General features: G+C 53.1%; 1 protein-coding gene across 3 annotated transcripts in view; it reads right to left on the reverse strand.

Moving 5' to 3' along the window:
- The window catches only part of USP36 (ubiquitin specific peptidase 36), a 34,817-nt gene continuing 9,657 nt past the window's right edge, over window positions 1–25,160 (reverse strand). For 2 of the 3 annotated variants that reach the window (XM_027080885.1, XM_027080888.1), the window contains 17 exons: window positions 22,756–22,866; window positions 21,999–22,101; window positions 18,772–18,839; window positions 18,238–18,308; window positions 17,526–17,608; window positions 16,244–16,355; window positions 14,161–14,301; window positions 13,465–13,565; window positions 12,373–12,511; window positions 9,086–9,751; window positions 8,355–8,485; window positions 6,195–6,782; window positions 5,592–5,785; window positions 3,746–3,847; window positions 2,923–3,038; window positions 2,407–2,558; window positions 1–2,180 (listed from right to left, as the gene is read on the reverse strand). In XM_027080885.1, the coding sequence (XP_026936686.1) occupies window positions 2,427–2,558; window positions 2,923–3,038; window positions 3,746–3,847; window positions 5,592–5,785; window positions 6,195–6,782; window positions 8,355–8,485; window positions 9,086–9,751; window positions 12,373–12,511; window positions 13,465–13,565; window positions 14,161–14,301; window positions 16,244–16,355; window positions 17,526–17,608; window positions 18,238–18,308; window positions 18,772–18,839; window positions 21,999–22,101; window positions 22,756–22,866 (2,858 nt within the window). In that variant the 3' untranslated portion in view covers window positions 1–2,180; window positions 2,407–2,426. Of the gene's footprint in view, window positions 2,559–2,922; window positions 3,039–3,745; window positions 3,848–5,591; window positions 5,786–6,194; window positions 6,783–8,354; window positions 8,486–9,085; window positions 9,752–12,372; window positions 12,512–13,464; window positions 13,566–14,160; window positions 14,302–16,243; window positions 16,356–17,525; window positions 17,609–18,237; window positions 18,309–18,771; window positions 18,840–21,998; window positions 22,102–22,755; window positions 22,867–25,160 lie in introns of all 3 variants that reach the window. The other variant, XM_027080887.1, reaches the window with a different exon arrangement.

The raw sequence follows: 25,160 nt of genomic DNA on the forward strand, positions 1-25,160 counted from the left end.
TCACAAAAACTCCCTGTTTTATTGCACCGAGATCTTGACAACATCTGGGGCCCCTCAGCCCCTGGAACGGAGGTGCAGGTCATGTGCCGTGGACTCGACGCGCACATGGGGCCAAGGTGTGAGCAGGCCCCCAGCCCCGTGTGCGCAGGCCCCCAGCCGAGGGTCAGGGAGTGACAGGACCCAGGACCGCTGGGAGGGGTGAGTTAAATGAGACCCATGTTCTAAGTCAACAAAGTCTAAGACTGCCACTATAGAAGCTTTATACACGGACACCTAGGATCTGGACTCGTCTTCTGGGCCTATCCTTTCCCTCCCAGTTTGGCCGATGATTCTCCGTGGGATGGGAGGACTTGTCTACTTAACAGTGATACTTAAATGCTGCAGGGTCAGGCCAGTGCTCATCCCTGCCCAGGAGAAAACGGGTACGTTCTCCTCAGGAAAAGCCTTTGTAGTTATATAGTGGAGGAAGGAAGAGACTTGTTTGGAGAAGAGGGAGAGAGAGAAAAGAGATCAATTCTGTGCTAGCAAACAACTGAATTTTTCTTTTTTCAGCTACAGAACATGTTAAAAATATGGTCGGGGAGATAGTTCACGCAGGAATGGATGTCAACATCTCAAGAGACAAAAAAACCCCGCCACGGAGGCACCTGCCTTCCCTCCTGAGATGACAAGTGACAGAGCCACAGGGCGCTGGGGTGGGCCCCTCAGCTTTGAGCAAGGTGTGGTTGACATGCAGGAATCAGTCCTCTGTAGAAGACAAAAAGGCTCCCGGGCCAGTCCAGGCAGAGCCTGGTTCCCATTTGCTGGGACCAGAGCAGCCCCAGCGCAGGCCACTGGTATTATTCTCCCCAACTTTTTAAAGAGAAATACAAAAACAGGAAGAAAAAAACATAAAGATCGACCCACATGAAAAAATTAACATAGCTCCCCGAATAAAAAATGTAACGCTTTTTCGATACCACCAGGATCCCCCAGGCCCCAGAACAAGCAGCAGAGCAAAGGGCAAGGCTCCGTGAGGAAGAAAGTGGGGGCCAGACAAGTGCATCGGGCCTCAGGCTGAGGAGACCACTCGAAGGACAGGACCAGGCACTGGTCCACTCCCACCCGAAGCGGTACCAAGAGGAGAGGAAGCATGGACATGCGCTGAGGGATAATCTTCAGATTTACTTCCATACCTTCTACCGCTGGGACATGCGTCCTTTTTCTGGACAGTATCACCTCACTGAGGCTTTTCCGTATTTATTAAACTATAAGTTCGCAGCACAGCTTGAACAAGATAAAAGAGTGACCGTGATCTTCTCGAGTAATACAATCATCTAAATTCAAAAAGCACTCACAAAATTGAGCAAACAAAGCCAGTATTTGCATATTAGGGAGAGGAAACATATTGCTGATGGAAGCCACAGGCCTGGTCAAAAATAAATGTTTTATATCAAGTAATAAAATAAACAGAGAATCTACCCCAAGACCACCACCTCAGTAAGGACCCCCGGGTTACTGCAGCTGCAAGGCAGGGTCCAGCAAAGCCACCTCGGAACAAGTAGCAGCCTGAGAAGCAGATGTGTCGGCACATCTTTTCGGCCCCCAACCTGCCCCACTACAGCCACCTGCTCTCCAGAGAGGGTCTAGAGTTTCTTGCAAGAGAGAGATGCACTGGCAGGGCTGCCCGCCCCGCAATTCCATAAAAGGGAGAGGCAGCGGCGTGGGGCCGGCCCGGGGCGCCGCCGACTCTCTTGAGGCTGAACAGGTAAGGCATACAGAGCCCCCACCTGAGGAAGCGGGAGGCGCAGGATGAGCTAGCAGTGCCAGCCGCCAGGAGTGGGGGACGGAGGGCCCGTCGAGAAGAGCAACTGGCTGCACGCCATCATCTCTGGAGCTCGAGGTCACACTGGGAAGGCGCAGCCGCCGTCCTCCCTGCCGTCCCCCGCGGCCCCAGGACAGCATCACAGGGCGCTCAGTCCCATCTCAGGTCCCAGTTGCTGTGCTGCCCCCTGCTCTAAGAGTCCCCGTGTCTGTCACAGTGCGTGTTGTGTCACCAGAGGTCCTGATCCACAGAAGCCCGGGGCCTCTGCGGGCCGTCCCCCATGGCAGGCCTGGAGCCAACAGAGCCAGCAAGTCCTCGGCAAGTGGCTCTTCAGTCCAGATAGACGGTCCCCGGGAAGGGACCGCGTCTCTGGAGGCTGTGAGGCAAAGAACATCATTCTTGAGGGAGAGAAACGAGACCCTAGGAGTCCCACCACCACCCCGGGAGAGCGCGTCCAACACAGGCAACGCCACTGACACGAGATGGAGCCTGGAAACAGCCTGGTCCTCAATCTGCAAGTGACCGGTGTGTGCACACCACACTCCACACCGTACACACCACAGCCCATGCACGACTGCACACACACACACGCACAAACTGACCCATCTTGACAGCTCCAAATTCAGCGGCGATAGCTGAGACTGGAAGCCTTAGCTGGATGAGTCACAGACCAAAAGTTCCGTCTACTCTGAAGTTTCTGGAAGGCATTGAAGTTTCTTTTCTTCTCTCTCTTGAATTTTTTCAATTTCTTTTCCTATGTCAAGAATCACAGTGTCATAATTCCCAAAAAGGGCTCCCCCGGGTCCCGGGGGCTCCTTTCCAAGTGCTTACTACGTGCTAGCACGAGTCTCAACGTGCGACCTGAACTAACAGATTGACACTCCAGTGACCCACGGAAGGTGTCCCCACGACCCCCACTTCACTGACGGAGGAGCAGGAGTGACTGGAGGACACAGGCTTCCTGAACCCGGGCAGCGCGGCTCCAGTCTCGCCTTCGGCCACTCTGTAGTGCTGCTGCCCCTTCAAACAGCCCTGAAAATCCAAGTCCTCCCCAGCAGCCCCCGAGCTGAGCTACTCCGCGGCGCTCTGCCCCCGCCAGGTGCCACCACGCATCACACCTTCCCTCGGTCGAACTCTTCGTCCCAGTCGTCAATGACTGTGGCCATGCGGGCCAGCCTGCTGTCCTGAATGGCGTCCTGACTGACAGCTGACACCTCGCCGTCCCACGTCAAAACTGCAAGACAGACACTGGCATTGCGACCTGTGTGGGTACCTGGCTGCCCTGTGGATTTACTTCAAGGGTGAAGTTTACAAAATAGGCTGGTCTACTCCTAATTATTCAAAAAGTTTTGAGTGCCACCTTTTGGTGAAATGGATACACAGAGAAGGAAAAGGGGAGGAACAGAGTGGTCTCCGGTGTGTAGGCCAGTCAGTGATCCCGTCACTTAAAAGCAAACACTGTTAACCCCGAATATTTAGTTCTTTTTAAGCCCATGCCCTCATTTGAGAAACAAAGATCTTGCGTTCTTTCTCCGAGTCCGAATTAGAAAAATAATGTTCTAAATAAAAACTTACAGCATGAGTGCTGGATGAGTTTTTCGGTCTGTTGCCTGCCCCGACTCTGGAATTCTAATGCTCTCCCTGGCTGGCCTGCCCTGCCCTGCCCAAACGCCCATGCTCTGCCCTCTCCCCGGCTCCCAGAGCCCAGCAGGAAGCTGCTCTGGATCCCCACCGCAGACAAAACCCGCCTGCAGGGCTCTTGATCTGCATACAATGGCAATGGGGTCAGAGGGGGTACAACAGACATGTACATTCCTCTTCCCATCTTCAGAGCCAAGCAATTCCTATGCACAAGGCTCAACACAGGAGGTCTTTTTCAGGCCTCTCTAGCTCCTCAGAAGCCAACTGCAGAAGACAGAAGTCAAGTCTCAAAACCAGTACCTCTTCTCCCATAAGCTTTATCAGATGAATATTTGAGCAATTCCTGGACCACATCGGATTCTCTCTCTCTGTCCCAGGATACAAGAGGAGCCTGTCCCAGCCCTGCAATCAGAATAACATTTACATATATTAAAAATAAACCACCGAGGAAACACTCGTACACCTTTTATTTACAACAGAATTGCAGAACTTACGAATGACAAATTCTTTAGAGAATGTGTAAAAGCAAGCTCTTCCTGCCTGCCTGCCTGCCTGCCTGTGACAAGGGAGTTAACGATTATTCTTTCTCAAGAGAAGAGGTTATTGGTCCAAATCAACTCTGCAAAAGATGAAAACCTGAACACTGAAAACAAAACAAAAAACCTACAGGCAGCAGTGAGCCCTCGGTCTGACGGAGGAAGGGACGGGAGCTCCCCATGGAGGCTCCTCGCCTGCAGGGAAGGGGCAGAAACCGGAGCAGCACGAACTGGAGGGACAAGGTGCCGCCGCCACCACCACCACCACCACCGCAGCTTCGCAGGGCAGCTCCCACCGCCCTGCCCGCAGAGAGCCTGGCCAGCAAGGACATCTGCACAGACAGCACTGACCACCCCTTATCAGGGCTCTAGAAACGACGTCTTAGCTGCTCCTGGCCTCTGCCCAGTCCCCTTAACCACCCACAACTGTCAGAATAGACTCACCTCCCTAAACACAAGCCTGACCTCATCTCTCTGGTCCGCCAATTTGGCAATGACCTGGTGCCCTTCAGGCTCAGTGCTCTGAGCAGGACAGCGTCCACTGTCTGCCCCCGGCCTGTCCCCCACCCCCTCTCCAGCCGCTCCTCAGCACAGCTCGGGCCCGGTGGTCACGCGGAGCCACCCGCAACCCGGGCTCTGGCCTCTTTAGGGTCACAAATGCCTGCCCCAATTCTGGGATCATGAACAAACACACGGGGTGCTGGGCGTGCCCGCCGCGCACTTCCTGCTCTGCACTGGGCGGAGAGCCCTGGGGCCCGGCAGCACCTCCCGCTTGGCTGACGTGCTCACAAAGTGACCCCGTCTGACGACAGCCGGTCTCTGCAGTCTTTTCTCCAATGACACACAGGCTGCCTGAAGTGGCCATTCCTCACTGCCTAGCAGTTAGTGCTTTTGCCGTGTAATTAATGGAATTCCGTGTTTATTCATGAATTCGTTTCTCCGGAGTTTGATAAACTACAAACCCATCCCCGGGAACCAGTGTGCCCCCAAAGCACAAACAGCAGACCCCAGACGATCCTTCACCTGGGGGCCCCTTCCTGAGGCGCTGAGGACCTTCTCTCCCCTCATTTAACAGACACATTCCACCAGGAGAGCCTGGTGAAACGGGCTGGCCCACTAAGGAAAAAGAAAACACAACGTGGACGAGGCGCTTGGTGGAGGCCTCAGCCCAGGCACGGCCACAGCACACAGAACCCCACTGCAAAAGGCCACACGATCTTCAGGAAGGCCGGCTACAAAGAGAGGCAGAGGGAGGTGAGCTTCTGAACCCAATGCTGCAAGTTCAAGTGGCAAAGAAAAACGCCAGGCTGGGCGGCCCAGGAGTAATTCCAGTGGGAAGGTTTAGATGGGAACAGCCCTGAACCAGAAGAAACACTGCGCTCACAGAACGTGTGAAGTTTACATGTACCCCATCTTTTCCTGCGGGGTAGTTTGGGCTGAACGATCTGCCAGGTCAGGAGGCCCGAGTGGGCAGACAGCTGGCACGAGGGCGGAGGTAAGAGGTCTTCCAGCGGGCCCCTCCCAAGGTACCGCACCTGCCTCTAGAAGCACAGGGCAGGCTGGCTCCCACCCCCTGCTCCCCTGGCGTCCCCTCCCGGCCCAGTGCACACCTGTGGGGCCTCCGGGAGCCTGGCCATTCACAGCTGTCCCTGGCCTGCTCCCAGGGACTTCAGAGCCCCTCGGGCCCTCAGGCTCATTCTCTTCTACTTCCTGCTGTGACTCCTGCTTCCTTTTTTTCTTTCTCTTTTTCCTTGGTGATGCTGCAATAGCCTCTGGCTGGACGACATCTGAGGAAGAGCAGCTCCTAGGAAGTCAGAGTTGACAGTCAGCTCCTAGCAAACTGAGGCCCAGATACCCCGTGAACTTTGGTGCACGTGCCTCAGCCCTCCAGAAGAGCCCCAGGAGACTCCACCCGAACCTGACCAGGACCTGCCCACGGCCACAGTCCAGAAAAGCACACAAATGCGTTTTTAATCCGAGGCAAGTCCCACAAGGTGGACGACAGGACCCCAGCGCGGCCCGGCCCGGGTCACGGGACCTCCCAGCACCTACGGGGCTGGCCAGGTCCGGAACGCTGTTTCCACTCGCCACCCGCCTGGGACACCTGACGATACAGTCAGGTACCAGAGGGCCGGGCAGCGCCTGTATTTCCAGACAGCACCCACTGGGAGTGGGCTGTGTGTGAGTGGAGGCGCAGGGCTCCCGGCTCTCACCCACGCCGAGGTGGGTGGTCCCGGCGGAGGCCGTCTTCTCCACCAAGGTCCTCAGCTCCCTGCCTCCTCCTCTTCTTGCGGCTCAAGCGGTGGCCGTCGCTCACGCATCCCACGGGCCAGCCGTTCCCCGGCTGCTGTCCGCCCTCTTCCTCCGGTCTGCCCACCGGCGGCTCCGCCCGACCCTCCTTCCTATGCGCGGGGCTCCAGGGTGGCCCCGGCATGCGCCCCGCCTGCAGAGGGGAGGCGTCCGTGTCCCCCGTGTGCTTCCTCTTCCTCTTCCTCCTCTTCCTAGGAGGCCCTGGAGGGGCCGCCACAGCCGTGCAGGCCTCTGAGCCCTGGCCCTGGGTCTCTCCCACGCGGGTCTTCTTCCTCTTCTTACAGAGACCCTGGGGGGGCTCGCTGGCCTCTGGCAGCTGGTGTGAGGGGGCCCGGAAGCCCCCGTTGACCTGAGGCAGGGGCGCAGAGGCGGGCGAGTGGCTCTGTGGGTCTGATGTCCCGAGAGGCGGGGGGCTGCTGGACAGTGACGGGGAGTGGGGGCCAAGGGGGGGCTTCAGATGGCTGGATGGTCTCGGAGCAGGTGACACAGCCCTGTAGGGACAGTCAGGTAGTGAGGACAGGCTGAGCTCTCCCTGCCTGCCCTCCCTCGGCCCCTTCCCTCGCAGGTCAGGATTTTAAAAGACTTTCGCCTGTAAACCTCAGATATATGTACATTTCAGCAAACGTTAGAAAATACATGCTAACAAATTCAACTCTTAAGATCAAAGTTAATAAAAATCGTTACACATCTCTTAGTTTCTTGTCACCAGGCAGTTCGAAGTACTTTTGCAAACCCTAATGTTTCAGATTCTCAGTGCAAATGTGTTGCGAGGAAACCTCCACTAAGCAATAAATGTCCAGCCTCCGCAAGTATCAGGTGTCTGAGCACAGGCGGTGAGTCTTATAAGAAAGGCGGCTGTGAGCCTACGCATCTTCCACTATTACCCTTCAAGGATTTTCCTCTGAAACTTGGGGTTCAGGAAAATCAGGGAAACAGACTTTCCAGTCAGATGATACAGCAAGACAAGTAAAGGGCAGGATCTAGAGCAAATCAAGTGAGACTCTTGGATCTCCTCCTGCCAGCTATGCGACCTTGGAAAAGTCAACTTTCCACTCTGGGCCACAATTTTCTCATCTGTGAATGTGTGACAATAAACCCATCTCCAAGGGTTGCTAATGAAACAGGACTGTCTCAACATCATCTAAACTAGACAACAAACTCTGATGGCAACATACAAACTGCACTACTACATCACGCTACTCTGCGTTTTCTGGAATTAAAAAAAAAAAAGTTATATGTCAAAGAAACAAAGAAAAAATACCCAATAAATGTCTTGGATGTTTAAGGACCTAGCATGTGCAAAACCCTCGTGCCAGGACTGAGAGCGGGAGGGGGGCTGGACAAAGGGAACAGCGGGGCCCCGAACGAGGAGGGCAGGGAGGGCACGTTGGCGCCGCAGCAACGCCAAGCCCGCCCAAACCACCCCACGTCCTCGCGCCCCATCTTCCTTCGCTCCTTCCTCCCTCCCCAGCTGCCAAAGGCCTTGATAGCCCCTCAGCCTTCAAACAAGCCGTTTATCAGTAATTCTGGGCCTTTGGCCTTGGACTCACAAAGGAACACGAGCACCCCTGTACGGAGCGGGCCAGGAGGCGACAGCCCAAACCTCCAGGGGGGCATCTCCGCAGGAGCCTGAAAAGCTCCCAAAGAACCTCGCCTCCCGCAGCAGCCTCCGCAGCGCACGGGGGGCGCCTGAGTCCCCTCGGGAGGCCCTCAGGGCCAGGGTGACAGACCCCACCCCACCCGAGATAAGCCAGGGAGCACCGCTGGGAGACACAACCAGTGCACAGGACCCTGAGCTCACGCATGGTCTGTTCAAACGCCCCCCCCCTTCCACTTCAGGGTCCTGTCACGGGGCTGGGGGGCCATAGGCAGATCAGCTCACAACACACGCATCACCACGAGCACGTGGCAGACGACGGAAGATGAAGACAGAGTAAAAAAGCCAGGGCCTGAGAGACCAAGCCGCCTCTGCCCCACTGAAGCCCCTTCAGCAGGAGGACAGAGGAGACACCGGGCAGACCTGTGTGCTGTCCCCACGGGGGAGGAGCAGCCGTCCTGCTTACCGGATTGTACTGACAGGCCACGTGGAGGCGACGACGGGGTGAGTGGGTTTCCGGGGGGAGGTGAGGTCGGAGGATGGAGAGAGGGGAGGTGGACGGAGGTCATTGCCGGTTGCCCTCCGCAGGGTGCTGGCCTGCAGTTATTGACATAAATAAAAACTTGGTGCTCTAAAAAAGGTTGCCGTGAGTGAAGAGAAAAAGTAAAAATAAAATAAAAATAAAATAAAAAATAAAAGAGCCCAGAAAGAAGGATGAGAGGACAGAAGAACAAAAAAGGGGGCGTGAGGGGTGGGAGAATGGTAGAAGAAGAATCAGAAGTGTTTTTGGTTAGAAACAAAAAGGAAAAAACGAAGGAAGTTTAAACAAAAATCTCAGTACGACAATTACATCACGGAGCTTCGAGGTGCACACAGAGGTGCCAGCCAGCCCGTGTCCCGCGCGTCCCCGTGCTCAGAGCTCCCTGCCGGGGCCCGTTCCCAGAGGCTCCCTTACGACATCTGTCCACAGATGGAGACAGAGGACAGCTGTGTGGCCCTGACCCTCTATCGGCCACTGGCCTCATCCAATGACAGAGATGCCACAACCTGCCTGCGCCTGGACAGCCCTCTGCCACCTAGGGACGCCCAACGTCTCAGCTCCTCGGGCGGCCAAATGCCCCTGTGCTGCCGCCCCACCCCCCAAACTACAATCGAACCCGCTCCCCAACCCCGACCGACACCCTCCCACACACCCACCTTCCTGGCAGAAAGGGCCAGCTTTTTGGCCGGCGGAGGAGACATGGTGTTAGCGGGCTCGGGGGAGGCGCTGCTCAGGTCGGGGCACTTGGCCTTCACCAGCTCCGCGTCCTCTCGGGCCGGCAGCACCTTGGCGGGGCCGGCAGAGTGGGTTCCCTGAGAATCGCCAGGAGGGGCGGCTCCACTCTGGGGTGCCGGGGGGGGCCTGGCGGGGCCACCACCAGCAGGGTGCTCAGGGCTGGAGGCCCTCCTCTCGGCAGCTGGGCCCTCATCACCCACCTTGGGCCCGAGCCCGTTGGCGGTCCTGGCCGCCGGGGGCCGAGGTGAGGTAGAGAGGGTGGCCCTGCCGTCCCAGGAGCCGGGCCTGCGGCCCTCACACCTGCTGCCGCCCAGCTCGCCGGCGCCGGGGGGCCCCGGGGAGGTTTTGAGCGGTGGGGAGAAGTGCTGCAGGGGGGCTGGTTTCTTGACTTTCTTTCCAGGCTCATCCAGAACAGTCGGCACGTGGGGAGGCGTTTTGCAGGGCTTGGGGGAAGGGGACCCCAGGGGTGGCTTGGGAGGAGCGTATCCGTTCTGAGACTTCAGGCCCGACACAGAGCCATTCCTGGCAACGGGCACCCCGAGCTCTTCAGGGGTCTGAGGCTTCTTCATTGTCACAGGGTCTGGTCTCTAAAGGGGAGCAAAGCAGAGGAGGCGGTCAAAGCCGGAGGGAGCACAGCCGGCTGGCGGGGGCCCCACAGGGAGGCAGCAGGCAGGGGCTCTGAGGGGCAACTCTAGACAAATTATTTACACGGACACACGAGACAGATACTGTTACTTCTCTGCAGTATCTTCTGAGTTGTGCACGTACGGGTGTGCCTCTTTATAATTACCTTTACTACGAAAGCAGTACATGTTCATCAAGATTTGAGAAATACAAAAAAATAAAAAGGGAAAAAATTTACCAAGTTCCATCACCTAAACATAACCCTCCATTAATAGGCTGGTGTCTTCTCCCTTTGGGCTTTTCTTCTGACACAGGTGCACAGGAGCATCTCAGTTTCACCATATGCCGTTATCACCTTTGTACTCTGGCCCATCAACAAAGGTCTTTAATGTTTGACTAGCGACCATCTCATTGCATGAAGAGTTTATAAACCAGACTGGCTCCAGGTCTCCTTGACATGACCACTAAGGTGCTAAGTGCCCCATCCTTCTCCATAGCACCGTCACAACTGGGTCTACGCCACTCACTCACCGAAATGCTCCCCGAGGCCTGCGTTGGTGCTGTTTACCAGGACATGCCACCTCCACCCCCAACCAGGTAAGGGTCTTAGAGACTATGTGCTGAAGGAATGGTCAAAAGACTGAATCTGGGGGCTTCCCTGGTGGCGCAGTGGTTGAGAGTCCGCCTGCCGATGCAGGGGACATGGGTTTGTGCCCCGGTCCGGGAAGTTCCCACATGTCGCGGAGCGGCTGGGCCCATGAGCCATGGCTGCTGAGCCTGCGCGTCCGGAGCCTGTGCTCCGCAACGGGAGAGGCCACAGCGGTAAGAGGCCCGCGTACCGCCAAAAAAAAAAAAAAAAAAAGACTGAATCTTCTTCTGTACTTAGTACTCCACGCTAATTTTTTAGAAATGGCATTACTAGGCTGTTAATATTTTCATAAATTAGGATGCATACTGCCACACTGCACTTACTGCACTCTTGCCGGCAACAATTTTTTCCCAAAACACTTGCTAATTTGATACTATTTTGAATCGCTTAAACATCCGTACCCTCTGCACAGGCAACAGACTGGTTTTACGTCACTTAGGCCATTATTTCTTTATTAGCATTCTTCCTAAAATGAATAATCTTCCCGCTGTGCTGCCAAACCTGTTCACTTATTGAGCACTTAAGTACATGGAACTTACACAATGTTACTTAGAGTAAAATAATTTTGTTTAACTGCAGTGTATTTGGGAAGTTATTTTCATGATGAAAACACACAGGGTCAGTGAAGAGGCCTTGCGGTGGCCTGACCAGGGGGTGGGGTGGGGGGCAGGCGTGGGGGGGGCCATGCTCGCCCTCAGGCACCCCCATGCCCGTCGCTGTTCCTCTGAGCAGCACCCAAGGCTTCTGGCTTTCCTGCTCTGGCCACAGTGACCACCACCTTCGCAACCAGGTCATGGCATGTCATTGCTACGTCAACTCTAATGCTTCTATTTCAGCTTCTATTTTCTTGAATGTTGGAAAGGAAACAGATTTGCATAAATGACTAAAACCCCTGTAGACATGTGAAGGCCCCGGCAGCCTGTGTTTGGATTTGATCTTCATACTGAAGGGAAAGGATCACAGAAGTAGTCAACAGAGAGGGCCGTTCTATTTTTGAATTACGAATTACGTTATAAGGAAACTGCTATTATCTTATTAATAAAACTGAGTTCTTAACTTTTTTTAGTACAAAATTTCAAATACATACGAAAATAACTTCAAGGGTATTCCTTAATTGTTAACACTTTACCACATTAGCTTTCCTGCTCTCTCTCCTTCTGCATATATACATGTGTATGTATGTACATATATATTTTCCTAACTATATGAGTTAAATTTTACTTTTTTTTTTTTTTTTTTGCGGTAACTGGACCTCTCACTGTTGTGGCCTCTCCCGTTGCGGAGCACAGGCTCCGGGCGCACAGGCTCAGCAGCCATGGCTCACGGGCCCAGCCGTTCCGCGGCATGTGGGATCTTCCCGGACTGGGGCACGAACCCGTGTCCCCTGCATCGGCAGGCAGACTCTTAACCACTGCGCCACCAGGGAAGCCCTGAGTTAAATTTTAGACACGACGTCCTTTTACCTCCATACACACCCACCAGTATTCCTAAAAACAAAGGACGTTCTCTTAGCATAACCACAGTATAATTATCAAAATCAGAAAATTAACACTGGTACAAACTACTCACATTTTTAGTATTAAAATGTGCGGATAAAATATTTTTTTCCCAGATGCTTAAGGCCAGAGGTTTGCTTGGGAAACCTGTCACTGCACTTCCGCGTGGCAGCTGCTCTAAGGTGGGGACACACTGGGAGCTCTAAGTCTTGATTTGCTGAGTCAGGTTTTCTCATCACTGTCCCCCTCTTCCTTCTCACCATTGTTGGCTCCGTGACCCACTTCAGAAAGAACGTGGAATACAGCAGGACTGCTGTCTGCACTCTCCTTCCATCGGGCCGAGCTCCCCAGCACGAAGAGGTCTGGGGGCTCCACGATCCCCTGAGAGGCACAGGCACGAAGAACGGCAATGATTACATCGATCCTCTTAAACAAGTACCTTTCCAGTCACTGATGAGGATGTGGTCCCATTGCTGATATTCTTCCTGCTGTGGTCTGGAACCACCCTGGGGTGGCTGGGAAGGGAGGAGGCTGTCCTGCAGATGGAGCCCTCAGGACTCTTCTTAGAGCCTGGAATCCTGTCAAAGGAAGAGAACAAAGTCAGGGAGTGTCTTACTAAAGCCGCAGAGGCTTTACCGAAACTGAGTGTGAGAAGGAATCAGAATACAGAAGTCAAGGTTACAATTCCATTCCTAAAAGAAAAGGGCAGGCAGGGAGTTCCCTGGTGGCCTAGTGGTTAGGATTCCAGGCTTTCACTGCAGTGGCCCGGGTTCAATCCCTGGTCTGGGAACTGAGATCCCACAAGCCATGCTGCACAGATAAATAAAAAAAGACAGGCAAAGGCAGAAAAACAGCCAGAGGGAACCATGACTGTCCCAACGTGCTTCTCTGAAGCTGACTTCGCCCTTAAACCATGAGAACTTACTACGCAGCCTCAGATTCTGCTCAATGTAAGCAAAGAGCAAATTACTCAGTTCTTCCGAGATTATTAGAGTCTCAGTCTATCAGAAAGCCATCCTGGAGCAGTAAAACACCTCCCTGCTCCACATCCTCATCCTCCAGGTCGGTGACAATCAGTCCCAAGAAGAGGCACCTTCCAAAGGCCTACACCCTCTGACTACTTAGCCTCTACCCCCTGACAACCTACCTCACTGCCCACCGGGATCACTTTCCCCAGAGGCAGGTCTGTACGCCAGCCGATAGCCAGATGGAACGCATCTAATGTGGGGCAATGATGTAATAGACAACCTTCCAATTTACATTCAAAGCCACCTCACTGTGGGGCAGATGGACTCCTGCTCTGACCTTCCCACAGGCTCTGGCTTTGACTCAACAGCCAAGTGGGCGTGATCTAAGTGCCCTTCCCAGTGGCCGCTCTCCACGACACCTGACTGGCAGGAGAGCTGCTCCAAGAGCTTCCCTCCTGCAGAATTCCAGTCACTTTCATGCAGGGAAAGGCCAGGGAGGCCGGTCGGGGCGAGAGCAGAGTGAAGGCGAGCGCTCTGGGGGGTGGGGGTGGGGAGCCGGTTACCGCAGGTAGAAGAGGACGTAGGCCTGCTGGTTCAGAACCACCTTGATGTTGCTGGAGTGGACAAAGGAGTCGTTCATCTGGTACCACTGTCCATTGCTTGCCTGAGCAGCGCAGGGTGTGGACGAAACAAAACACAACGATCAACACTTCTGCGATCCTTACTTTTAACAAGGGAAGGAAAAAACCTTTTAGCTGCCACATGTATCCCAGTGCTGACGAACTAACTAGCAATGATTTCATAAAATGTCAAGTATCCCTCTAACTTTGAATGTGCCCCTGAGTGTGCTGGAGTCCCCCTTCCTTCCTGGCACCCCAAAAGATGCGAGCCTTCCTTGTGGAAGGCTATTTTGACAGGTCTGCTCAGCACAGCCTCTCCCACCAATATCTGGCCTTCTGAGACTTCTCCAGGGGGTCTAAGGACAGGGCACTGGCAGCAGCCCCCCTCCAGTGTCTCATCGCAAGGCCAAGAGTGGGACAGATCCTGGTGAGACAGGTTTAAAACACGTCTTTGCACTCCACGAAGAAACAACAACAGGACCTGGACACAACCACAAAACACGGCCACTTTCCACAGAATAAACATTCTGCAGAGGTCACATCTGGACTTGTGCAAACAGGCACCGCAAACCTGCCCCCCGGAGGTAGCACGCGTACCACCACCTAAGACAGCCTGACACCAACACAGGAGCCACTGACCTTCACGTAGCAGTAATAGTGCCCGGCATGGCAGCTATAGCCCGAGTGGACCAGGACAGCATACAGTCCGTACATGACAGGCTCACCATTACTCTGGGACATATACGGACGGATGTTCAGGAATTCCGGATATCCCACATCCTGTTTGAAAAGCCAAGGAAAAGGCAATTACAATTCACCATTGGGAGTAAGGGTCACCTTGCCCTCTCCATCAGCTGGTCTTTAACAATGTGGGGCAATGGGCACACAGCAAGGCTGAGGCGGGGGCCTCCCTTAGTCAGTGATTAAAAAAGAGGCAGAAAAGTGCAGCCTTTCTATGGAAACTCTATGAAATTTCTATGAGAAACTCTTACTTTATGGTCTTGACAAGTGGTTTATGGTCTCCTGTCTTAGCCGTGCATCCCAATTAGTTCTCTCACTACCTGGGTCCCACATGTGAAAGGAGAAGAGTTGTTCATTCTCCTCCCTGCCACCATGCAGGAACACTGCAAGGGGAGTACAGGGGGACAGCGCTGGGAGTCAGGGCTTCAGGAAAACAGGTGCTGACTCCACACGGCTAATTGAAACAGCAGGTTAAAATTTTAATGGAGTAGCTCAGGATGCAGGTCATGCCATAAGTTATTTTAGAAATCAACAATCTTTCATAAGAAAATATTACCAAACATGATCTTTGAATGATACAGATATAACATACTTGCATTTCTGCCTGTGCACATATAGACTTTTAAAAAAATGAAGTACAGTGACTTCCCTGGCAGTCCAGTGGATAACACTCCACACTTCCACTGCAGGGGGCATGGGTTCAAACCCTGGTCTGGGAACTAAGATCCCCCATGCCGCACAGTGCGGCCAAAAAAAGAAGTACGGTTTACACAGAGTGAAAACAGGAGTACAGTTTGGTGAGTTCTGACCAGTGTACACTGATGGTAACCTACACTCCATTCAAGAGACAGACACGGACCCAGAAAACCCCCTTCTGTCCAGTAAGTGCCCCCATCTCAAGCACCCACTGTTCCAAGTCCTACGGCAAGTGGTTACTTCTGCCTGTTCCTGGGCTTCATACAGCTGGTACCTGTTTGTCTGGATCAACAGAATGTCATGATATTAACCGACATATCTTTTCCTGTCTATTGACAATCTCAAAATCTCAAAGGCCAACACACCCAATAGGCTCAGGAGCCCCAGTCCAATCTTGCTAGACGTGGGGCCAAAATCAAACAGACCAGTTTCTCAAACTGTGTCCTAATGGAAAACTAATTCCAGGAGATTTTATGGCGGAACGTGAGATCCTCAGGGCAGAAGCGACACGACCTCATTCAGCACCGATTATCTCCCACTGATTTCCCAGTGCCTCGCACGGCACGGTGCAGTGTAAGCCCAAGTGTTAGAACGGAGGAATGAGTGACTCCCTCGGTAACTGAGTTTAGTAAATCCCTCTTGGAGATTCAAAATACGACACAGCTTAATAAAGGCTCTGAGAAGGTCTGCAATTAAAAAGAACTATTTTAACTTGGGCTTGGCGTTTCCCAAACTCGGCTGAACACAGAACACGGAACACTTTTTTTCAGGGTACCATACTACCGTTCTGCAGAACACCAGTTTGGGAAATGCTGACCTAACCACTACCACTGCCAGTGAGAAGACTGCAAGCTCAGACAAGTGCCTCGCCCCAAACCACACAGCTAGGCTCTACCAACCGAGAACACATCTCCAGGCCCTTATGAGGCAAGGCATCTTCTATTAAAACACCACTGTGCAAAAAAGTAAATTATTACACTCCACAAAAAGGCACGGCATGCAGCTGCACGTGCTTTAGAGACAAACAGGACATGGAGCACAGTGTTCATCACACTGATTTCTTGGGCCACCCAGACCTTCTACAGCAGGAACACCCCAAGCACAGGAAGATGCTGGGAAAAAAAATGTTCTTGAACTTGACTGCATAATGATCATTTAGGGATTTTGCAAAAATGCGGACTCCTGGGCCCTGTCTTCCAGGGATCTGAATCCACTCAGTCTGGAGTAGAGCCTGGAATCTTTCAGAAAGCGCTGACCAAGCAGCCTGGGCGCTGTGAGTGCTCACCTTGGTGATCTTCCCCCCGCTGAAGTTGGCAAAGCGCTTGAGTGAGAGTGTCAGGACGTTGGACGTCCTGTGGATGGTGAACCGCTTGCTGGCCGGAACCTTCTTCTTGCATCTGCGAGGAAGGGGAGAGGAAGAGCTATCAGCTCGTGCTCTGAGGACCGCTGTCCTCACACTAGGTCAGTAGCAGAATATCAGGAACTGCACTTTAAATAAGGGGTCTTCTTAAATGAGACTGTGCCCTCCGCACCCCTAAAAACCAATCAACACCACTTAAGGAAAGGAAAGCTACGGCAGGGCCACCAGGACTAGAGAAAAGGTGGAGATTCTAAAGCAAAAACAAAGTACTTTCCCAATGAGGAGACTAAAGAAGATGCATGGAAAAGTAACTTTGGGCTATAACACAGGAAAAGCAAATTCGAGCAGATGTGGCCAAGAGATAAACAGGCAGGCAGGAAATCACCGAAAGCAAAGCCAGAAGACAAGGAAATGAAGGGGGAGAAGACAGAGGCAAAAGTGAACAGCTTCTAGAGCCAAAGGAGGTGAACTGAGAGGGATAAAAAGCAGGGTTCAGGCACAGAATCATCCCCCTGAAAAGCACAGTGAGAAAACTTTCATTAGTGATTACAGCTCTTAAATGACTTGGATATAAAGTAACACAGCCACACACTGAGACTGCACAACCCTAAAGCGGACGAGGTCAGTCACAACTGCTGAAACGGAAAAATGCCGAGGACAACTCAAGTCAAAAACGGAAGCCACAGAACACGGCTTTTCGAGGAGGCAGGACGGCCTCCGGAGCCGACGGCCATGTCCAGTCACTCCACTTCTGTGCCTCAGGTTTCTCCTCCTGTGAAATGGGGGTAATAACAGTCCCTGCTTCACGAGAGAGTGCACGCGAGGCCCTCAGAACAGGGACCAGCACGGAGTAAGTGCCACATAATAAACAGCAGCTATGACAACCACAGCTATCCCACCATCTGTGTTGTTTAAAGGTTTTCAGTTTTAAGACACATCTACACCACTCAAGAATGTGGACAGTGACTGGGAGTTCCCTGGTGGTCCAGGGTTAGGACTTGGCGCTTTCACTGCCACAGCCTGGGTTCAATCCCTGGTCGAGTACTAAGATCCTGCAAGCCGTGAGGCGCGGCCAAAAAAAGAAATGTGGACAGTGGTCACCTCTGAGGGCTAGAGGGAGGGAGGGGACGGCAGCCGTGTCAGGTTAGGTGACATATTTTCTTTCTGGTCGGCTTGATCTTTTTGCCGCGAGCAAAACGAAACTTACTTCGCACACATATAGGCATTCTCTCCACTCAGGACATCTGGTTTCACAAAAAGTTCCAGGGCACGCACGATATTTGCAGCTTGCTGAGAAGGACAAAAACAGGGAATAGAACAAAGAGCGGAAGAAATAGGCTGACTCTCCAGAAATGCCAAATGTAAGGTCTTTTTCAGGCTGACGCAGCAAATCATAACATTTCACTTGCATAAGAACTGGCCTGCTAGCTGCCACCTTCTGGGAGTCAGAACATGGCAAAGGAACAGGGAGCCAGGCTGTTACCCCTCCTCTGTTGACGAGGATCACAGCCCCGGGGGTTTATCAAGGCCTCAGAGGGTCCAGTCCAGACCTCAGGCTGAGGTGAGCTCACCTCCTGCAGAGCTCGAGCAGGGAGAAAGGAAGGCCGCTCCGAAATGAAATGCGCAGCCTGTGAAAGCTCCCGCAGCACACCGGGCCTCCCTGCTCAAGCCCTGCACTCAGTGTGGCCGCCATTCATGCCTCAGGGCACAAAACTGCATTATTTTCCCTCTTCTTTTTGAAAAAAATAGAACTCGCAGAGGGAAATGGCTAGGAAGAAATACACGAAAATGTAGGACTCCAAGTATTTCTTTCCTGATCTACCTGGATCACATGCCCTCAAAGGTTTTTGTTCTTTGGGGTCTTTGCCCTCTGGCCTCCCTGTCCTAATGCAAACGAAACAGCATGACAGGGTCTATACCCGAATCTCCAGTGCCACATCCAAGTAGGGATCGTAGGTGTCTGAGACGCTCTTGCACACGGAGCACTTCACTGCGAGAGAACAAGGGGGGCAGTGGGGTGGGTGCAGGGCCTCCAAGGCACCACCCCGTTTCCAAGTCTGAGAACTGGAGGCAGACCACCAGCTCACCAGCCCCCTGAAATCTTGGGATGGGAAGTGCTCAGGAGGAGACGAGGGCACACCCCGAGGTGCCTTCCCAGCCTGGCCAGCTGCCCCAGGGGTGCTCACTCCCTCGCCAAGGGCAATGGCCACATCTGAGCAACTATGGAGTCTGAGGAAAAGGAACACCACCCGCACCCACAGGCTCCCGATGCTTTGCTCCAAACACCCTCCCAGGAACGGGGCCCCCAGCAAAGCAGCAGGCGGGGCTGCGGAGCACAAGCCAGGCTGCAGGCCTCCTGGGCCTGGCGGGCCAGCCTGGGTGCCAATACCAAGCCTTTCTGGTTAATACTCTAATCCCCAACAAGAAGGGGCAGAGAACGTTTCTCCACTTACCTCGTGATCGGAGATAGCCTCCAAAAATCTGATGGACCAAAGTCGTAGCCTGCGTCTGACGATCCAACCTGCAGAAAGGCTATGACCTTCAGGGGGAGGACAGGGGCCAAGAAGCAGGCCAGCCCCTGTGCTGTTACCCGCTCAGTGCGAGGACGGGAAAGGTCCCACCTGGTCAGTGGCAGCTCCGCCCCGAGGCCTCCGCACGCACTGACCCGCGTGGCCTGCTCCCCACAGCCGCCGCCTCACCTCCCACGGCACGGGGAGCAAGAGGCCGGATGGACCTGTACGTCACCCCACCCCCGGCCCACCCCTCCCCGCTCCAGCTCAGCCCCACAGTCCCTCGTGGGCACCGCACACACGCACCTCTGGGAAAGGGAGCGCAGGGTGAGCAGGGACAAACTCCCCCTCTGAACCCTCTCAGCAGGACAGCAGTGAGCACGGGCGTGGGCTTTAGGGTCCGGAAGACCTACATTCAAACCCCCAGCCCCAGAGCCGCGAAGCAGAGCTCCAGAGAGCACCTAGCGCAGCGCCTGCACCCACAGCGACTCACGTAACGAAGATTCTGGAAACAATACCCTACGTCTAGCCTCTGCTCCTGGTTTTGCTTGCAACCCACCGAATCTGATCCACTCCTCTGCAACTGTCCTGAGTCCCCGAGACCTCCAGGACACAAACGCAGCTCACCTTTTGGTCTTTTGGGCCACAAAAGCACTACGTGGCAAGGCCCATTCCCTGCCGGGAAGAGCTTCCCCGTGTCCACCCAGGCCCCAGTCTCCTGCCCACCACCTCCTGCAGGTGCTTCTGCCTCCCGGGCGGGGGCGGGCGGCGGCGTGCGTGCTGCTAACCCGGCACCTCCCTCCGCAGGCGGCCACCTCCCACCACCAGCAGAGCGAGCCAGGCGCCCTGGTCTCAGCCTCCTGTTCAGGCCACACGACTATTCATGGCTGCGCTGCCCAGACGCATTGAGGAGTATAGCTCCAAAACACGTGGGGGACCAACAAAGGGTCAGCAGATTTTTATTCTGCACGTTAGGAAAAGAAAAATCAGCTGCTACCTTCTATACTGTCACCACCACTCATCAAAGAAGGGACATTTTAGGTCCCCAAACTAGCAAGGACATAACCTCAGAGCAGACTGAAAGCCTCTGGGTGTGACGCAGCTGCTGAACTCCAGGTCGCCCCCCGGGTCACCAGAAGCCCGTCAGGACAGGAGCCCAGAGGACCACACAGGACACACCCTCAGTTCAGCTGGAAGCAGGGACAGCGCAGACATTCAATCACCCAGAAGTAGGAAAATAAAGCCAGATCAAAAAGTTATCCGAGACGCTCCCACCGAGCGTCCCAGAGGAAGGGAGGGAAAGGAGAAGGGACGAGGGGACCTGAGGCCTGTGCGGCACCTCCTATAAGGTGAGGCTCCCAAGCGTCCTGGCAACAGGATGTGGCTGGGAGGCAGCCCCCAAGGCAGCAACTCAGCGGGAGGAGGCAGGCAGGCTCCTTGGGGAGCAGGGGATTCAGGGCAGGAGAACGAAGGGGAAAACCAGGGTCCTGAACAAGGAACATAAAAATACTGAGGCCACAAGCCCCTTCTGCCCCCAGAGGAAAAGCTGCCCACTCCAGCGTGTGCTTCGCTGTGTGGCCAGAAGGGGGCGCCCGAAGCAAGAGCCGAGCGAATCACCAAATCCTCGTGATACGGAAGCAAAGGTGGTTCCGGTAGAAAATGGTGAAGGAGACTTGACACCCTACCTGACGAGAATCAGCCCCCCGGAAGCAACATGAAGCAGGAGAAGACAGCAACACAAACTCCAGGCTGAACTGAAGACCCCAAACAAGCATGTGGGGAGACGGAAGAACACCATGAACACGCCTTAAAACTAAGATAAAACGACCAAAAGGAGGGAAAGTTCACTGAACTCAGGAAAGAAACAAAGACTGAACTTCGAGGGGCACATGGAGGAGAGACTCAAAGGAGATGGAGTGAGGGGCACAGGAAGCAGGGGTGGGGGTGTGTGCGGTGCAGCCGTGGGGAGGGGGCGGCTGAGACATGAGAACACCAACAACCCGGCACCCGAAAGGGCACCGCACCATCAAATACATAAAGCAGAACACGAGAAACATTCCCAGGCGTTAAGGGGAAAAAAGGGCCTTTAACACAAGCAAAAGCAATGCCATCGTGTGTTCCCGAGGGGAGAGTCACTTCCCAACCAGTGCGGGGTCACCAAAGACAGACCACTTTACCGGGCTACGGGTCAGGTTTAATGACATCAGAGTTTCATCCGCTGAAACAGAGGTTTCCCATCCTCATGGCTACAACTCAACTAACTTTCCCAAAGGATGTTCCAGATATGACTCCTGAGTTGTATTTCCAGAGTCCAGGACTCAGTTCTATTCCAAGCCTAGGCAGCACTACCTGCCTCCTTTCTTCTCTCTGAACCCAAAAACCCAAGAATGATACAAAAACACTGTTGACAGTAGCTGTTTTACAAAAGGGAAGACTAAGCAACCAACCATAAATCCGTCATGTGCATTTGTTTATGCTCTCAAATTTGGGCAGAGTGAAACCTCAAAAATCATAATCTCCTTACCCTCAAGTTTTCCTGCAGCCTTTCAAGTTCTTCCATGAAGACATTATAATTCCTACCATCCCCATCCTCAGTACCAAAATAATGAGGTGATTTTTAAAAGATGGGAAAAGTCCCTGTCAGCAGCGTAAGATCCTCGAAGAGATCTATTAAAGCATTTCCCAGGACTTCCCTGGTGGCGCAGTGGTTAAGAATTCGCCTGCCAATGCAGGGGACACGGGTTCGAGCCCTGGTCCGGGAAGATCCCACATGCCACGGAGCAACTAAGCCCGCGAGCCACAACTACTGCGCCCACGTGCCACAACTACTGAAGCCCGCGCACCTAGAGCCCATGCTCCACAACAAAGAGAAGCCACCACAATGAGAAGCCCGCGCACCACAACGAAGAGTAGCCCCCGCTTGACGCAACTAGAGAAAAGCCTGCGCACAGCAACGAAGACCCAACGCAGCCAAAAATAAATAAATGAACATTTTAAAAAAAAAAGGCATTTCCCTCCATGAGTTGCTGGGACAGAGATGGCCACCACCTGCCCTGCAGCAGGAGAAGCCCTTTCCTGGGAAGCAGTGCGACCCCTTGCTGGAGCTTCAGCTCAGGGCCACGGGGCTAAGGTCCACAGAGGCAGCCTGGGGTGGGGGGAGGAGCACGTACTTGGCACAGCCGCTCAAGCAGGCCTTCTGCATGGCGTCAATGGTGTACCGCAGAAACTCGTGTGCGTCCTCTTGGTTCCCGAAGCGGAAATGCCGGGCGATCTCTAAGGAGGAAAGGAAGAAGCATCAGGCCGGAAGGGAAAAGCTCCTGCCTGCTCTCCAAACGTCCCACTCCTGTCGGTCTCATCACCAACTCCTAGCAGACCCAGGACTAAACCCAAGCGAGGAAAAGGAGCCTGCCTGGCTTCCTACATCCCAGGTACCACCCTCACGGCAGTTATCTTCTCAATGAGACCTAAGGGCTTAAACCCTCTACACTTAACAGAAAGCACGAATGAACACCAAGCATTAAGGATATGAGATCCACTGATGAACTAAAGCTGGTTTTCCAGGAGCCAATACAGACCATGGCAGATTATCACTATGTCATCGCAATACAACTTACACCGGCTTCAAAAACCAATGAACCCATCTTTTCTGCTAAGGGAGATATCTGACTGCCACAGCACATGGACACTGGTCTCTCCGACGTTGAGAAAAGGCCCCGCAGCCCTTCCTTACCTGCTCCCCACCTCCAGGCCCATGACACACAGCTCCCGGCCTGGCCAAAGCCGCCTGATCTTCAGGGCGGGGACCACCACCACCTGGTGTGGACTCCTCCACATCCAGCCCCAGGGCTCGCTTAGTCTGCTACACTCTGTGCGTGCAGCCTCCCGAGACCTCCCTTCTGCCCCCCGCCAGAAGGAAGCCGCTCTTACTTCTGAGGTCTCGGATGAAGGACACGGGCTTGATGGCGTTGCCACTGTTGGCGAAGGCCTGGATGATGTGGTTCTGCATGACGCACAGCATGCAGAAGCTTCCCTGGTGACCTGCGGGCACGGACAGGTGGTCGTGGTAAGGCGAGAGCTCCCAGGAGAGCTGACGACATGGCCTCCCGCCCGGCAGAGACAGCAGGAGCCCGACAGCCCGGCCCAAGCTCCCACGCCGCCTGCAGCACCCGGGACCCGGTCTCTCCACAGTTGCGGGCTCGGCTGCAACCCAGCCCGAGGAGTCTGAGTTTTCAAGCACCGTTTAGAACAATGTTTTCTCTGACTTCCAAACTGCATCACGTGGTCAACAGGCTAGAATATTTTGGGCTTCCCGACACCCGCTTCATGTGCTCTTCAGTGTAGGAACCTCTGCTCTGGTTTCCAGGAGACACAGGGGCTCGGCCAGCTCTGGGGAGACCCCGGGCACGTGCTCCCCCAGCCTAAGGGCCCGACTCTGCAGCTCTGGCGCCCCAAGCGGCCCCAGGCGACACCTACATGGTGGGGACGGGTCCATAAAGACCGGCGGTGGGCCACACAGAGCCCCCAGGCTGCGGCCAGTCCCCGTGCTCTGGATAAACTATTTGTCCCCCAGGAATTAAGCGAGATAGCATTATGCTTCTACCTCTACTTACAATTATGATCGTAAATACACAGAGAAGAGCAAAGACTACACCCCATTTTAGGTGATTTTTCAGTCAAGTACTGGTGTGTTAGTTGAACTCCCCTCTCAACCTCTCACAACCCTGTTCCCCACATGCTTCATCCTCTCCCCAACCAGGTCACCACTATTCCCATTCATGGATTCACTGTATTCCACATGTGGCACTCACTCACCAGGATACTGCAGCTTCATGTTTAAGCTCACTCTCTATAAACTGCTCTTTAATCCCTGCTCCAGCTCACAGTTCATCCACACGACCCCCCTTTTCCTGCATGCCAACCTCCCCGCCTTTTCCTGCTATCACAAACGCTGTGGTGAATGGTCCTCGTGCGCATGTCAGTTTCTCTAAGGCATATACCTACGAGATACATTTCTGGGTCCAAGGGCAAGCACATCTTTAGTTCTACAAGATACTGTAGTCGTGTACATAGCGCATGACCTTCCTCAACAGACCCAGCGCCTAATACAAAATTCACACCAATCCATTGTTCTCCCCCTGAACACCTCCAATCACCCAGTTACTTAGACCTATCTCAAATTAAAAAATGAAACAGCATGCAGCCTGTTTACCATATACACACAAAAAAATCCTAGTATCTACAAACGAAAAGGGCACATGTTGGTAAAGATGTTGAGAAACTGGAACCCCTGTACACTGTTGGTGGGAATGTCAAATGGTACGGCCACTGTGGAATACAGTATGGTTTTTTGAGTTCCTCAAAAAATTAAAAATAGAATTCCCATATAATCCAGTAATTCCTCTTCCAGGTATTTACCCAAAAGAAGGGAAAGCAGAGTCTCAGAGATACTCGTACACCCACATTTATAGTATTCACAAGAACCAAAATGTAGAAGCAATCTGAGCGTCCATTGACAGACGAATGGATAAAGAATGTGGTCTATACATAAAGTGGAATATTACTCAGCCTTAAAAAGAAAAGGAATTCTGACACCTGCTACAACAAAGGGAAACCTTGAGAACATTATACTAAGTAAGCCAGTCCTAGAAGGACAAGCACTTGTGTTTGTGTTACATGAAGTACCTGGAGCAGTGAGAGTCACCGAGACAAAAAGTAGGATGGAGGGTACCAAGGAGGGGGGGGGGGGGGGGGGGGGGCGGTGTTTTTAATGGGGACGGACTTCCAGTTTGAAAAAGTTCTGGAGATGGCTGGTGGTGATGGTTGCATGACAGTGTGAATGTACTTAATGCTACTGAACTGTACACTTAAAATGGTAAATTTATTTTTAAATGGTAAATTTTATGTTATATGCACTTACCATAATGCAAAAAAGTTTAATTTTTAAAAATTGCTAGTATTTACACAAAAAATTCTTCTTGGAGGGAAATCAAAAAACCATTCATGTGATTAATGCCTTTACATGAAGGAGAGGCTTTTATTTTTCATTTTAGAGTTTTCTCAACTCTATATCCATTCATTACTTTTATTTTTTAAAGGGCAATAATTGTGGAGAAGGCTCAAATTGAGGCAAAAAACCTAATGTTATTTAAGATAATAAACGTTAAGCAAACAAAAAGAGCTCCCATTTACAAAATCTGATTCATGTTAAGATACTCCTATGAAAGTCGTGTGGAAATTAAGCCTCTAATCATTATCTAAAACGCTGAGACTTTTAGACTAATAAATCATCACTCTTAAATAGGGCAACTGGGAACTCCCTGGTGGTCCAGTGG

The sequence above is a fragment of the Aethalodelphis obliquidens genome, unplaced genomic scaffold (assembly GCF_003676395.1).
Source record: "Aethalodelphis obliquidens isolate GAN/ISIS:26980383/991018 unplaced genomic scaffold, ASM367639v1 scaffold44, whole genome shotgun sequence".
NCBI classification, from domain to species: Eukaryota; Metazoa; Chordata; class Mammalia; order Artiodactyla; family Delphinidae; genus Aethalodelphis; species Aethalodelphis obliquidens.